The sequence below is a fragment of the Cynocephalus volans genome, chromosome 13 (assembly GCF_027409185.1).
Source record: "Cynocephalus volans isolate mCynVol1 chromosome 13, mCynVol1.pri, whole genome shotgun sequence".
NCBI classification, from domain to species: Eukaryota; Metazoa; Chordata; class Mammalia; order Dermoptera; family Cynocephalidae; genus Cynocephalus; species Cynocephalus volans.
The window spans coordinates 73,400,575-73,415,695 of NC_084472.1; the positions used below are offsets into that span (position 1 = coordinate 73,400,575).

The following is a 15,121-nucleotide window of genomic DNA, read 5'->3' on the forward strand; positions in this document are numbered from 1 at the left end:
GGCAGAGCCGCCTAAAATAGCGTTGGCCATGCTACTCTGTTTATTCCCCCATTTATTTTAGCAAACGACTTGTACAGAAGCAGAATGCATATGTTAAGGTCAGTAGGGGTTGGGGCATCCCTTAACAGTTTGATTTTTTTTTTTTTTTTTTTTGCAGGGAGCTCTTAGGTTGTCATTCGGAAGAACCATGCCATCCATTTACGGACTCCTCAGGCAGGAGGGACTGAGACCATTACTTTATAATCACTGTTTATGATTGCAGTTTATGTTACAGGGATTTATTTGACTTTGGAGGTTTTGGAATTGTAGATTACAAGAATAAAGCATCCTAAACGTTTAGTCAGATTCAGCTCTGTTTTATAAAGATACGGCTGCATCTTTTACCTACTACAAAGCTTGTCACCAAGGAGCGGTTCATGATAAATGGAGACAGTGGTTCCATTCCTACCGTGCATCTGTCCCTTCTCCTGTCTGGTGCACATGCCACCATCATAAAGCTTAAATGTTTGCCAGAAACAGCCCAGCAGCCACTTGCAGGCCTCAATAGGCTCAATGGGAAGGTCAGCTTGCAGCTGGAGTCTGTTCCCAGGCTCCTGTCAGCTGTCAGTTTTGTGACTCTCAGGTTTTGGGGGTTTCACTCCTTTCTTTTGAAGGGAAGTTGGAGAATATGGATTTCAGTTATGTTTTATTCCTATGTATGGGGAATAGAACTAGAAATATGAATTTTTTGAAATTTTTCATATGATATCTTTATTTGAAATCAAGTAAGTTGTGTTTTGAGTTCTGGGTCTTGTTTTTTCATGTGGAACGTTTAGGTTTCATGATGATTTTTTTCTCGCGTGCAGCGTACGTTCCATACTGAAATGCAGGTTTGGTTTTTCACGTAAGCACTGGGTTGGCAGTACATCTTGCAGATTTCACACAATCAAGCTGTTCTGCAGAATCTAAATATCACTTGAACTCAAATGATTTTTAACAGAAGGAGGAAGTTTGTAATTTTTACTTGTCTACCAAGAATTCTTTTCTCTGATCAACAAACATCAAATGCCTGCTACGTACATGGCAGCTTGCTGGGAACTTTCACTTCTTAGAATAAATCCCTCAGATGAAAATCGAGTACATATTCGAAAAGCATTTGCCTGGATAAGATATCTTCAGACGTTTAGAAGGCCACGCACACATTGTCGTTATCACTATCAGTGCAAATGAAGAATAAACCAGTGGGGCCACACAGACCATGACGCCTTTTGCACTCGGATTTCCCAAGCTCTGGTCCTCACGCTTCCAGTGGTGGGAGCTGATCGTGGAGCACAGAAGGTGCCTTCACAGTACATCATGAGACTCTTCCTTCCGATGGCTGCTGGAGTTAGTGGAGAGGTGAAAACCTCAATGTTTAACTAACTGCCAAAAAATGCACCATAACGTTGCAGTAACAATTATGTTACAGAAAGTCGGAAGGATCGGGTAGCAGTTTTCCATTGTCTGTTGACAGTAATGGCAGCCAGAGACTGTTCTCCAAATGCCAGATGCTCTAGTTTGGCACTGTTTCCTGTCCCAGCTGGTGCAGTGACAAACAAGGAAAGGAAATAACACTTTTTTATAGGCTTAACTTCCTGACACCAGTACCAGCTACTGGCCTCAGTCCTTCCTCAGCCATCCCCCTTCTGTGTGCAGTCTGCATGTGCTGCAGGTGTGTGCACGGCTGGGACGGCCCCTCCCAAAATATGTCCTCCTTTTAGGAAAGGTACACCAGCCTCCACTGTGACATAGAGATCGTCGATGCTGAACAGTGCTCCAGAGACACTCACATGTAAAAGTTGTTTTCAAACTTGGATTATTAACCTAGGCAAGATGCTTTTTAGGAGAGAGAGAAAGCAGAAATAAGATTCAAAGAAATAATGGCTGAAAACTTCCCAAATTTGGTGGAAAACAGTTTATATGTCTCTCAACAAACTCCAGGTAAGATAAGCACCAAGATCCTCGCCCAGACACATCACAGTAAAGACGCCGAGAGCCCAAGACGAGATGGTCTGGAAGGCAGTGCATTTGCAAGAGAACCCAGCAGAGCCACAACTGCTTCTCAGCAGAAGCCACGAGGGCCAGGGGCAGGGGTTACACATTCACTCTGCTCACAGGAACACTGTCAACCAGGAATCCTATATCCGGCAAAACTGTCTTCCAGAAATAAAGGCAAGACTTTCCCAGATAAACCACACCTGGTGCCTTCCAAGAAATGCCCGAAGTTCTTCAGGGGGAAAGCAAGTGAGCCCAGATGAAAATGTGCGCTCACACAAACAAAAAAAAAGAGCTCCAGGAAAGGTGATTGTGTAGTTACTTTAGACAGTCTAGACACATGGTACTTCTGCTTCCTTCTCCTGATTGATTTTAAAAGCAGCGTAGTTTTATAGCATAAAACTATATAGCTGTGTTGCTGGGCCCATGACATAGAAATGTAACATGTTTGCCATTAACAGCACACAGAAGGCAGGTGGAAATGAAGTTGTTTTGGAATAAGAAGATGACACAAATGTTCACCAAGTACACAGGGAGAGAGGAAAGAGAACCAGAAACGGTAAAGATCAGACGCTCTGAGGACATGCCTGGTGTCCTTTCTCCCCTCAGCTTCTGTAGAAGACACAAAATTATATAAGTTAATAATTACAACAGTGTGTTGCTGAGTTTATAGTACACAAATGTTGTAACAGTCATAGAATAAATTGGCTGGAAAGGCAGCAGGGCTGTGTTTCTGCATGTACCTGGAGTTCCACTGCTGCAAATGTCAAGTAGTTTCTGATCAGGTAAGACCCATAGGGTAAGCCCTGGAGCACCACCGAGGAAATAACTCCAAAAACATGCAGTGAAAGAAATCATTAAAGGAACTAAAATGTTACGTTAGAAAGTATTCACTTAATACACAAGAAAGCAGTAAGGGGGAGAGGAACAAAAACACGAGATGTTTGAAAAACAAGGTCAAGTGGCTGGTGTCGATTCAGGGTGTCAGTGATGCTAAGTGTGAGTGGACTAAGTAACCCAGTCAAGAGGTGGATGTTGTCAGGCTCAGTGAAGAAACATGATCCATCTGTGCAGTCTACAGGGAACATACTTCAAATTCAGAGATGCAAACAGGTTCAAATAAAATGATTCAAAACATATATTAAATAGCAGCCATAGGAAAGCTGGAGTATTTATATTAATATCGACAATGATAGACTTTAAAACAAGAACACCAAAGGGCCAGCCCGTGGCTCACTTGGGAGAGCGTGGTACTGACACCACCAAGTCAAGGGTCAAGGTCCCCTTACCGGTCATCTTTTATTAAAAAACAAAACAAAACCCTGAGCTGCACAAAATGCCTTCCCCAGGGAATCAGCAGCAGTGAAGCAATTTAGCTCAACCACAGGGCTCAAGTGCTGGTCCCCACAGGAAGTTCCCCTATTTTAGAAGTAACCAGAGGACTACAAATTAGTTCCAGTGCAGAGTTTAAGTAGTAGGAACAGCAAATAATCCAACACAGAACTGAAAGAAAAACAAAATACCCACAGATCAGAGACACAGTTTGATATTAACCAGTAAAGGTCTAACACTGCCAAAGAACACCTATGAAACCCAGAAGGACCAAAAAGCCTCCCGGGCTCCCAAGCCAGGATGAGGGGAGCCCGAGGGCCTCAGACGCACACACGCACGCACGCACGCACACGCACCTGCATCTAGGCTGGTGATGACCTCCGAGCCAGTGCAGTGGGGGGCCACGGGTCTCAGCCACGCTCCCCTAAAGTCCACGTCTAGCCCAGCCATGACTGAGCTGCTGCCAGAAGCCCCCTGGGCTCCCCTGCTGGAATGAGGGGGGTGCCATGGGCCTCAACTACACCCTCCCTCCCTCTTTCCTCTTCCACCCTATCCCCATCTTCATTTCCCCCTCCCCCCAACTGCTCTGCAACATCTTAGAATGTAAAAAATAATAGTTAATTTTTTTAAAAAAGGGAAAGCTGGTTGAGAACATGGAAGACTTGAGCAATGCCGCAGACACAGCCAGACCCAACAGCCGGCCACAGGACACTCTACCCAAGAGAGTAGACAGACCAATCCTTAAGTTCATGTGCAAATGAGGGGGACCCAGAACAGCCAGGGTGGTCCTAAGAAAGAACAAAGCTGGAGGATGCTCACGTGCTGCTTTCAGAACTCTTGTGAGTCCGCAGTAATCAGACAATGTGCTGGCATGGGGACAGATACGTCCATTAGTGGGAGGGACCAACAGTACAGAAACAAACCAGGTGTCGGGTACACATGAGGGCCTCTCTTCTCCTGCAAGTGGGTGTGCAGACAGTGCTCCCTCAATGAGAAGATGTCCTGTGATGCGCAGCTGCATGCGGGTGTGCAGACTTTTCAGAACGGTTGTCGCAGATGTGCCCGGCTTGTCTTCTGGAGGCCCGCTATGGGTCCCTAAGCATGCGCTCTGATACTGCGGCCTGCGGGTGCTTTGCCACTAGAACGTGCTTCAGATGGTGGAGGGTGTGTCCTCTCAGCACACAGCTCTTAGTTTTCGTGTGAAGACTCATTTCTAGTGTTCTCATAGCTGTGTCGGTCAACAGTGCCTCTCCTGGAGAAGCTTGAGAGCCTTTTGCTGTGCATGTCACTAGGGCAGGTCAGGAGCCCCGCCCTGCCCGCCTGCACCTCAGGACCCACAGTCCGTTCAGCGTGCAACGGAGAGCTGTCACATGCCTTGCAAGGACGTGTTCCATTAGGGCACGCGTTTGGAATTTGAGCAAGAAGCTGCCAAATCAAAGTTTGGTTTGTTTTTGGTAATTGCCCATTTTTAAGTGAGAGATGCCAATTTTTCTTTTCTTTTTTTCTTTTTGGTCCTTTTATGTCTGGTGTGTGAAGCAGCAGTTCTTACCCCAATTCAATAGTTAGTCTCATGCTGACCTTCCCATTGTGAAGAGCCCTGCCAGGGGAAGATCTGGTGTTGGGGGGTGAGCCCCTCTGCTGCCCGCTCCTCTCGTGTGTGTAGGATGCACATGAACAGATTCATTCTGCTGCTATCAGATTCCCAAGGAGAACATGCCCAGAACTGCTGGTCACCACTGAAGCCATCATGGGGATACCCACAGAGAGGCCTGGGGGTCACTGAATTGGGGGTCACTGGCTGCTCTCTGCCACAGGCTTGCTCTGGCCAGCTTGTTACCTTGGCAGAACCTGGCCTTGTGTTTTAGGTGATTAACTATTTGGGTCCCTGCTCAAGGAGCCTGGCAAGTTCCCTGCAATCCTACTGAAATACCAGCTGCCGACCCTGGCCATGCATTTCCCTCCTCCTGTTCACACCGTGCTCGTGCCATACCGTAAGCATATTTGAGAAGTGATCCACGGTGCTCAGCACTTCTCACTGCTGCTGTGGCATGCACAGACCTGTCCCCACACCACAAAAGCGGTTTTATTAAGTGAGACAGGACCCTACTGTGTGCAGTGCTCGCTCGCTTGCTCTCCTTCTTCCAGTCAAACCAAGCTGATTGTAACCCGCGACTTGAAGAATGTATGCTTTATGGATTGTTGATTCTCCTTGGTTTAGATGCTGATATAAAGTCATAGTGTTTATTTGCCATACTTACTAACATAGTTCTCTATCTTTCTGGATAGTAAACTGTAGGTGCTAATCCGCGTGCACTATGACAACAGTGTGTTCAGAAAACTAAAATATGGGAGGAAATTTACATATATAGTATTCATATTCCTGCCTTATTCCACATCGAATTTGAGACGATTTTTTAAGCTTTAAATTTTTCCAAAATTGAGTGTTAATATTTCTCTACGGAGCTGTGCAGCTGGTTTTAAAAACAAAATAGAAATATGGCATGTTATGCTAAGAGGAAATGAAGTTGGAGTCAATTACAGAGATTTATTAACCATGACTTGCAGCTGTTTCTAATTTTGAGGCAATTTTTAATTACTAAAATTCAATTGTGCTGTATTTTAAAATATTATACTCCATATATTGTTTAACCAAGAGTAAAGGTTTTTTGCATGTTCTGTACTTTATCACAAAAGTCTAACACTGGGCACCCGTGTGGGGAGCCTCACCCGAGCTCTGGCCCCTCAGAGTTTCTTGAGAGCTGTTGAAATGATTTCCTGGACCCATATCCTCCTGCAAAATGCTGACCCCTGTATTTCAGTAAAAGTTATTTAATTCTAATAATGCATAAAAACCGTTTCCCTGAGCATTATTAGCTGCCTCCTGCACATTCTGGCAGGGTCCTGTCCTTTGGCGTCTGTCTGCGAGGCTCATCTCCTCACCCACTTAGTGGGTTTCTTGTGAGAATTGAAGGAAATAGCACCCAGTACAACCAGCACTCAGAAGACAGTGTTAATAGCCACTGCGTCCATGAGAACTGTTGATGGCGTGAGTCCTGCCTGGGTGCAGGTGGCCACAGCCAGCAGGACGGCTGACGTGTGTCTCAAATGTGCTCCTGTTCAGAAGGTTTTCAAGGAAGATTTTGTCAACACAAATGTCACTGAAATGTCTTTTTTTTTTTTTGGCAGCTGTCTGGGCAGGGATCTGAACCCTTGACCTTGGTGTTCTGACACCGCACTCTGACCAACTGAGCTAACAGCCAGCACCCTGAAATGTCTGTTTTGAAAGATAACTCACATAGAGGCCTGTAACTTCTAATATCTTTATTGAACATAATTTTTCAGTTGACTTTGTTTTCTATTCAAAATAGTATTCCAAATCTGATTATCTCCTGATTTCTTATACTTTCCACACACCTCTTAATAATTGGTTTAAAAAAATCAAATTGACCTCCAAAGGATTGAAGATAAGATCAGAAAAATGTTTTATTTTTACTTTCCCTACCCCTCTTTCAAACAGTTAAGCATTTTGTGTTAACAGTAGATGCTTGACAAAATCAAAAAACACCACAGTTGCAGCCAGGACGTGTTTTGTCATCTTAGAGTGGGTCTCCATGGTGTGTTGACCGTGGGGAAGGCGTGAGCACTTCCTGCACTGTGACCCCACAGCGCACGCACGGGGTGGGAGGAAAGGAGTATGGGGTGCGGGGTAGGAGAACGGCGCCCTCAGTGCCATTCCATTCTTAATCTTTCACATTAAGCGGGAGTCAGTTCCTAACTCAATTACAGTTTGGGACTGAATTTAAAGTTCCGGAGCAGTCCTGTGATTTCACTATTACTGTGTTGGCGTGACTGGAAGTTATCCCAGACCATTGTTAATACATATTTGACCACAGCCAGTCATGTTGTGAGGTAAAGACCCTGGTGCCGAGCACTGCAGTGCAGAGGCTGGACCATGCATGACTCACACCCAGGCAACAGTGGTGGAGTTAAAATCAGGAGCTTTTAGTGTCTTCAGTATGCTGAACAAAGAGATCACTTCTTTCTTTGCCTTTTTAATTTTTTTAATCTTTAAATTTTATTAATAAAGTGCTAAATCTTTTCATGTTAAAATATTGTAATTACACTCAATATGTTTCAATTAAAAATAAATTCCTTTTAAAAAATATTGTGATTGAGTTTCCCTTCAGTACAGTTTCAGAGGCGAATGTTCTTGGAGAGCAGCGAGCTGTACTCATGTGCAGATCTTTCCTGTGCTCATGGCAAGCCACTCCACCCAGGCTCAGCAGGGCTTCAGGGAGGGTCTCCAGGACCTTCCAGAACCTACCTTCTCTGCACTCTCCATGTCAAGACTGTACGTCAGGATGTGGACTTCCTATTTAGTCCATGATGGTGAGATAGAATTGAAGGAAGGAAAAATAAATTAGACATTAAGGCAGGGTGTGTCGCGATGCAGAGGCGTGTGCCGTATGGATGCGTGTGCACAGAATACCCGCAAGGAGGTAGATGGCCCTCTCCGCAGACTTCGCTCATGTCCCATGGACGCCCTTCCAAGTCACTCTCTGGCTTTTCTGAAAGCATCCTGCTGCTGGCTGCACTCTGCTGGGCTGGGGTTTTGTTTTTGTTTTTTGCTGGGTGTTATAAATCAGCCTTTTCAGTCTTTTGAGGGGAAAAATGTAGTATGTTTCTAAAGTTCAAACTCAGAGTTAAGGTTGTTATTTTTTCCATTCTCTGTGTTCTGCACACCACCACTAGAATTCCTGTCTGCCACGAGCTCTTTTCACGGCTTGATTTTAGAGAGAAAGGAATGAACGTTGGGACCGGCTCTTGTGCCTCTTGCTAATTTCCCCTTCCCCACTTCCCCTTCCTCCTGCTCTTCCCGGGTCCTGCCGGGCCCCCCTGCTCCCCTTGCCCACTTTCCACGGGCGGAGGTTGAGCTTCAGCTGGATGCGGCGTGCTCGTGGCAGCACACTGTGTCCTCTGCAGAACAGTCTTTCTGTTCACGCTCTCAGACAAAGGGTCTGGAGTGGGAGGAGGCCTGATGGGAGACAGGGTGGTGGGTTCCTTGGAAAAGCCATCACCTCGTGTCAGAGATGAGCTTGTTCCTGCAATGATCAGCAGACAGACCGTCGTCGATTTGACAGTGTTGTGTCCTGTCGTAGGCATTCCCAGTTGAGTTTCTTGTGGATTTCTACATTATTAGTATAAGCGGAGAACACTCTGAACACATCCTGAAAACAAATGGCTGTTAAATGAAGAAATACGAAAACGGACTTGTTATACTCCCTGCTGCATTCTTTATTGAACCATAACCCTGAGGTGGGGCTGGATGCAGCAGAAAAATGAGACAGCGGGAAAGACACGTTGTATACATCAATATTCTCTTGAGTTTTCTTCCACTGGTCCCAGAAAACTTTAGTCTGGCCACTCAGAATCACTGAGGCTTATTAACAGCCTCTGCCCACCTCCTGACCATGTGGCTGTCCATTCTCATTCGGATCTGTGTCTCTGGCCAGCACTGCCCCTGTCCAGTGGGCCCCCCACACACGCCGGAGGTCAGGAGGGGCTTGGCCAGACTGGGCACCAGGCAGTGGTCAGCATAAAAAAGAACCTGGAAGATTCCTGAGAGCAGAGAGTACGTGCCTGTGCACGGCCACATATGTGCGCTGACACCCAAAGAGAGATGCTTATGAACATGGTTGTTCTGTAAGATGTTCTGTTTCTAAAGAACCCTTCTGTTTGCTAATTCTTTTTCTCCCTGTGACTAATTGCTCGTGTATCTGGACTGACTCCCTCACTCCCTCCCTGTATTAGTGGTTACAGTAACTCATTTAATCCTCACGACAGCCCTATGCAGTAATCACTACAGTTATTCCTACTTTTCGGATCAGGAAAGTGAGGCCCAGAGAGGTTGCAGCCACCACGCCCATGTTCATGATCATCTCGTCCCCTCCCCATGCTGCGGCCCTACCTGGTGCCCTTCAAAACAGGTCGGTGGTCTAGGCTGTGTTGACCTTCACCTGGTGGGGTCACACAGTAGGCATTGTGTGGCAGTGCCAAACTTGTCTGCAGCAGTTCTGCTGGGTTGGTGTTGACAGGAAAGAGCCTGATGGCACGTGGAAACACATTCCTGGATCCAGAGGTAGGTGACTTCAATGCTCGCACCCCAGATTTGGGAAATGGGTTTGGTACTGAGTCAGTAGACACTTTGTTCAACAGTGTGGATTGTCCTTAGACTTGCTCGGTGCCATGCTAGGACCTGAGACTGGCGGGCGCTTCCCGGAGTAACGATCATGTCTCAATGGAGTAGCCCAAGTGTCCACAGCTTTTCTCTTCCGTGTCCGTCATCTGGCTCTGAGTTGGGATCCTGTTGTTGGTTCCCCTGGATATACCACCTGAGGCTCACTCCTGCATCAGCCTGTTTTCCCACTCGTGTGTACTCACACGCTGTCCCTCACTCTCTGGTCTCTTGTTTTCCCCACCTCTCGAGTCCTCAGGCTGCAGACTTGCCTCTCACGGGCCGCCCTCCCTGGCACACTTTGAAGTGCATATGAGCTTTACTTAGCCTTCGTTGGGTTTTGGTTTGGGTTTGGTTTAGTTTTTTGGTAATTCTAAAAATGCCAATGATACCCTGTGTGCATTTTGTGACTCGCAAGACTAGCTCTTAAGTCCCAGTTTGTTCTGGAGGTTTTTGGATGACTCTGTGGCAGAGCCCTAGGGCCGTGCTAACGTTTGTCGTTTCCATGTCTTATGCTCCTGCGAGGGTGGTTATTGGATTTACTATTCGATCAGGGGCTTTTCTTTTTATTAATCATTTCTCATTTCTTTGGGAAAACCATTAAAAAAAACTTTCTCCTTTACAGACACAAAGCAGTTGTTGGTAAAGGCCCAATTTTGTCACTGAAAGATTAGGAAAGCTTTCCTCAGTTGTGCAGGTAATCAAGTTGCAATTAACCGTTTCATAGTAACGAGTTACCGTGATAGATCAAGGTCAGTCCTTGATGAAGGGTGGCTCACTGGTACCTGAAGAAAACTGAAGTGGCAAGAGGCTCTTTCTGTGTTGAGCTGGCCTTCCAGAGTCAGAAGCAGTCTGGGGAAGACAGTGACTGTTTACTTGCTGAATCATACTCATGGAAGCAGAAGACGTGCAAAGCTGGTGGAGTGTTCAGGCTGAGAGAGCTTGTCAATTTAGTAGTCAGTTTTTGGGAGACAGTCTATAAATGCCCATGGCTGCCCCCCCTGCATCCTAGAGAGGAGGAGACGCCCTCTTGTCCCCTTCTGTCCCTCTGTCACCAAACTGGTCTCAGTTGCACCCACCTTGGATGAACTAGACTTAATGACAAATGTCCTTGGATGTTGTTCTTATATATAGATGCTTTTGTTTCTATGGGATAGATTCCCACAGATGGGGTTGCTAGGCTAAAGGCACTGTGTATTTTAAATGTTAATAGATATTGCTAGACTCATTTCCCAAAGGCTGTCCCAGCATCACAGCTTCGGAGCTCACAAATTTCCTTCTCCCACACCTCTGCTAGGACTGGACGTCTCTTGCCTGGGCATGAGATGCAACATCTGATTACTATCTTAATTTGCATTTCCCTGGTAACTGCTTGTGTGTACTGCCTATTTGAATTTCTTCTGTCAGTTGCCTTTTTCTGTTTTGGGAGTGCTTCTCCCGGTTAGATAATTCGTGGTATTACTGGTGTGCAGAAGCTCTTCCTATATTATAGTTCACATGCTACGTGTGTACTGTGTCTTGCAGATGGCTTTCCTTGTCCAGTGTTTGTGACTTTGTTTAGGGTGTTTTTTGCCAAACAAATATTCATTTTTATGTAACTAAATACATCTTTGTTGGGAGTTTCTTTTCTAAATTCAAAAGGTTTCCCCAAATCATGGGTTTTTATATATATATTCCTACATCCATCTCAGAGCACCGTTGGTGGCCGAGATAGGGAGGTCTCTGTGCAGCTTCAAGGCAAAACCTCATTGCAGGATGGAAACCCCACACAAACCAATGGCAGCCGTTGTGCCTTGTCTAGCGTGGCCCGAGACAGCCACAGGTGCCGTGGAGGGCCCCTCAGAGCTGAGCTCGACCGGGTTCCTGCTGCTGTGTAGAAGTGGACCGTTTGTAACCTTGGGGCCATGTGTCTTGGTATTTGTAATAATTGCCATGAAAAATTCTTGTGCTCAGGAGCCCCCTTGACTCCATATTTTAGTGGGGAAATTAAATTCCACATTCATCATTTTCACATCATTTATACTTGCATTCCTTACAGTCTTAATTTTTAGACACTGACATGAGAAATTATACTTTTCACATCAGTTTCAAGCTGAACCCCTCCCTCACTTTTGTATAACAATTAAAACTAAAATTTTTTTCTTACTAGAAAATACTATTCATTCTATTTGACACAAAAATGAGGTGTTTATTTAAAATTTAGACTGATGGGGTGCTTAGCTTTTTATAAAATGATCTCTTGGATATGGGAGTCCCAGTGTACAGATGAAATATCTCACATGTGGGGTGGTGGCACAAAGAGCAGGCTGGCTAAAAAGAGGGACCGGGTAGCCCTGGTGAGGTTTACAGTTTACGGAGCTGTTGTGTTTCTCTTACATTGTATTCACTGTAACACAGTTGGAAACTGATGTGTTGTGGGCACATTCTTTTCTGTGATACCAAAGCAAAGATCTTTTGTTGGTTCCATCTGATCATATTGATGATATTCCTTTTGTCTCATAAATAACTAGAAGGTTTTCCTAATACCAATACTAGTGGTTTCAAATTATTACTATGCTATAGTTTGTGTATGTTAGTGCTTATACTAACATAAGTGCGTGTTATATATACACATACATGTGTGTTAGCTATATTGTCTGTGTGTTAGCCAAAAACATGTCTTTGAGATATTCACATATAATTACTGTTCTCACAGCACATTATAGGAGATTTTTGGGGATTGTAATTTAAGATAGGTGCTTCTCAGTTACCCTGTTGTCGGGGCAAAATCAAATAGGACATGGTACGGTTTGATGGGGCTTCCATTCTCAAGGTTGCAGCTGAGTTTCGTCAGAGCAGCAAGACCTCCTACACCTGCACCCACACTAGAGGGAGCATGTCAGGCAGGCCATTAGCTGGTTGGAATATCAGTTCAAGTCTGCAAATGTCACTGGAATGGGGTTGATCTGCAGTGGCTAGTAATGATTAGAGTGCAGTAGCATTGCTGGTCATGTAAAGTGCTGGTATCCAAGTAGTTACTTTCAGCGACTGCCTGAAGAAATGCGAGTTCTGGGGTGGTGGACCATGTGATGGGCCTGTGGGCTTCCTGGGGACGCACCTGTGTTGAGACATCTCCCATATTTTTGTTGCTGACACAACACTGACAATTACTCTAATAGATTCGACCTGTTTTTATGGGCTTTTCGTTATTTGCTGATATGTGGATATTTGCCTGTTCTTATGCTAATCAAAGTCTGGCACTGTCTGGAGCTTGGGGTAGCAAAGGAAGACGGTTTGTTTCAGCTCTGCAGATGGAAGAACAGCCACTGTGCACCTAACCAATGCGCAGTGGCCTGTTTGCATGTTGACGACACCTCCTCGTCAGAAAGCAGAAAGCTCTTGCAGGTAGCCGAGAGGGTACGGTAACTCCTCCTGGTGCCCTCACTGGCATCCTTTCCCAGTGTTCACCCTGACGAGGAGTGGGTACTTTCCATTTGCAGCGAAACCTGCTCAGACGCCACCTCCCGTATGGAGCACGGAGCTTCCGCTGCCCTACTTGGCCAGTTCTTGACGCCTCCAGTGGCAGCTGCCCCATGTCCCTTCTAATCAGGTTTGGAACCAGTGCCAGCCAGTAGCTCACAGCACAGGTTTTGAGTACCAAGTGTATCATTATACTTCTCATCATACTTTTCTGACCTTGTTTCCTTTTTTTATTATCTACCTAAAAATATCTTGGGGTTACATAAAGAATCCCTTTGTCATAGTGATTTCAGGATGTCCTGGGTGTGACCGAGTGCTGGGCAGTTTTCTCACCAGTGCTGATGGGCCTCTGCTGTCCACCCACATCTCAGCATGCAGAGCCTGGCAGCGACGAGAAGGGAGTGAGTGTGTGGCGTGGCCCGTGTGTGTTCCTGACCTCAAGATCCCAGTCTTTTCTTGCACTGAAACCGCGGGTGCCCGTTTGCGAATGCGGATCACAGAGGACAGCAGTGCGCGCTGTATGTTTGTGTGCTGCAAGGGTCTCACACCAAGTCTGCTTTTCTCTAGGGGCCACAAGAGAAAGCTGCATGAGGAGGATGCGGCCAGTGAGTCCAGCAAGGAATCCAGCAACGAGGACGGGGAGGGCAGCAGCTCCGAGGCAGACGAGATGGCAGCCGCGCTGGAGGCCGAGCTCAGCGGCTTCATGTGACCCAGCTGCGCCATGGGTCCTGGAAAGACCTGAGTACTTTGCAGAGCTCCACATACAGAAACACATTATTTTGCAGAAATAGGTGTTTTTAAGAAGTTTTACTACAAGAAAGTCTACTTTTTTAATTGACAGAGTGTTAAAGGGGTCTTTGGGCTGGTTGTGGTTTGTTGTCATGGGGGGAGGGGGGACAGGGTTTTTCCCTTTAAGTACCTAGCATATTGTTCAGGGTGAGGACTGTGGGGATCCGACAGGACGTAGAGATCAGGCAGTAAGAGCCTGGAGGTCTTGTCATGCTGTGTCACAGCTGAGGCCATCAGAGCCTTAAAGGATTTTTAAACGGAGCAGAACAGTGCATGTGCTGAGAGCACAGCGACCAGCAGAGACCTCTGGCCCCCGCTGGGCCCATCATGACCTGCAGGTTCCGCTCCTCCCACCATGGGCGGCTCGATGTGAGGGGCGTCGCTTTTCTTGGTGGCCTTTACTTCTTTGAGAGATCTGATGTAAATTTTTTGTATATCTGTTTCATATTTGACCCACCAAACAGATTTTTCTTTCATTTAATAAAAGTCCTTTTGTAAGCTCTCTTCTCCTGGTACACTGCCACAGTGAGCGGCCCTTTCTCTGGGATCCTCTGCTGGGATCCAGTGCATCAGCTGCACACACTGTTGGCGGTGGCACCTCCACAAAGCATGCAGGACAGAAAACATGACATGTGGAAAGAGGCGTCCATGCATTACCAGGGCCTCAGGGGTTTAGCCAGAAGAAGAAACGGTTGCACTTACTCTCTCAGCCTCTCTGTGGCTCTTACTCTTGCTATTATTTGGGGGAAGTTTTTCAAAAGGTTGTACCAAAACATTAAGAGTACAAAGGATCATTATTTTAGCTGTTGGACTTACAAAAACTAAGTCTCTGACACTGAAGATATAGGTGGCTGTGCCCCAGGAGCTCATTGCCACAGAGAGCAGGATGTGCCAGACAGCGTGGCATGCAGTGGTTCACAGGGTTGTCAGGGTCAGGCACACAGTGGCCTCTGTCATCAGGTGGTGTTATCCTGAGACCTCTGGACAGAGCAGCGCGGTCAGTGGCGTCTACCTTCCATTGTGAGTGGACCCCTGCTGGGCTTTGGGCTGTGGGTGGAGGAAATGCAGAATCCGTGTCATGTCGGTGGTGCTGTAGCCAATGCCCTGGCTCCATCTGTGAAGAAGCTCCAGCTCTGGGACTGGAGCCAGGGCGAGTTTTTCTTCAAAGCCTTCGTTGAGTTACTGATCAGCAGCACCACAGACCTTTTATTTCCTGAGTTCTAGGTTAATTACCAAATTAAAAGTGAAGTGTTTGTCTAAGGCTATGTACTATCCATACTCTTTTCAGTTGCA

At 46.2% G+C, this 15,121-nt stretch overlaps 1 protein-coding gene across 4 annotated transcripts in view; it reads left to right on the forward strand.

Moving 5' to 3' along the window:
• Positions 1 to 14,326, forward strand: part of CTDP1 (CTD phosphatase subunit 1) — a 90,696-nt gene extending 76,370 nt beyond the window's left edge. For 3 of the 4 annotated variants that reach the window (XM_063076984.1, XM_063076988.1, XM_063076986.1), the window contains one exon: positions 13,607 to 14,326. In XM_063076984.1, coding sequence (XP_062933054.1) covers positions 13,607 to 13,748 — 142 coding nt within the window. In that variant the 3' untranslated portion in view covers positions 13,749 to 14,326. The remainder of the gene's footprint in view (positions 1 to 13,606) is intronic. The other variant, XM_063076985.1, reaches the window with a different exon arrangement.
• The last annotated feature ends 795 nt before the right edge of the window (positions 14,327 to 15,121 follow it).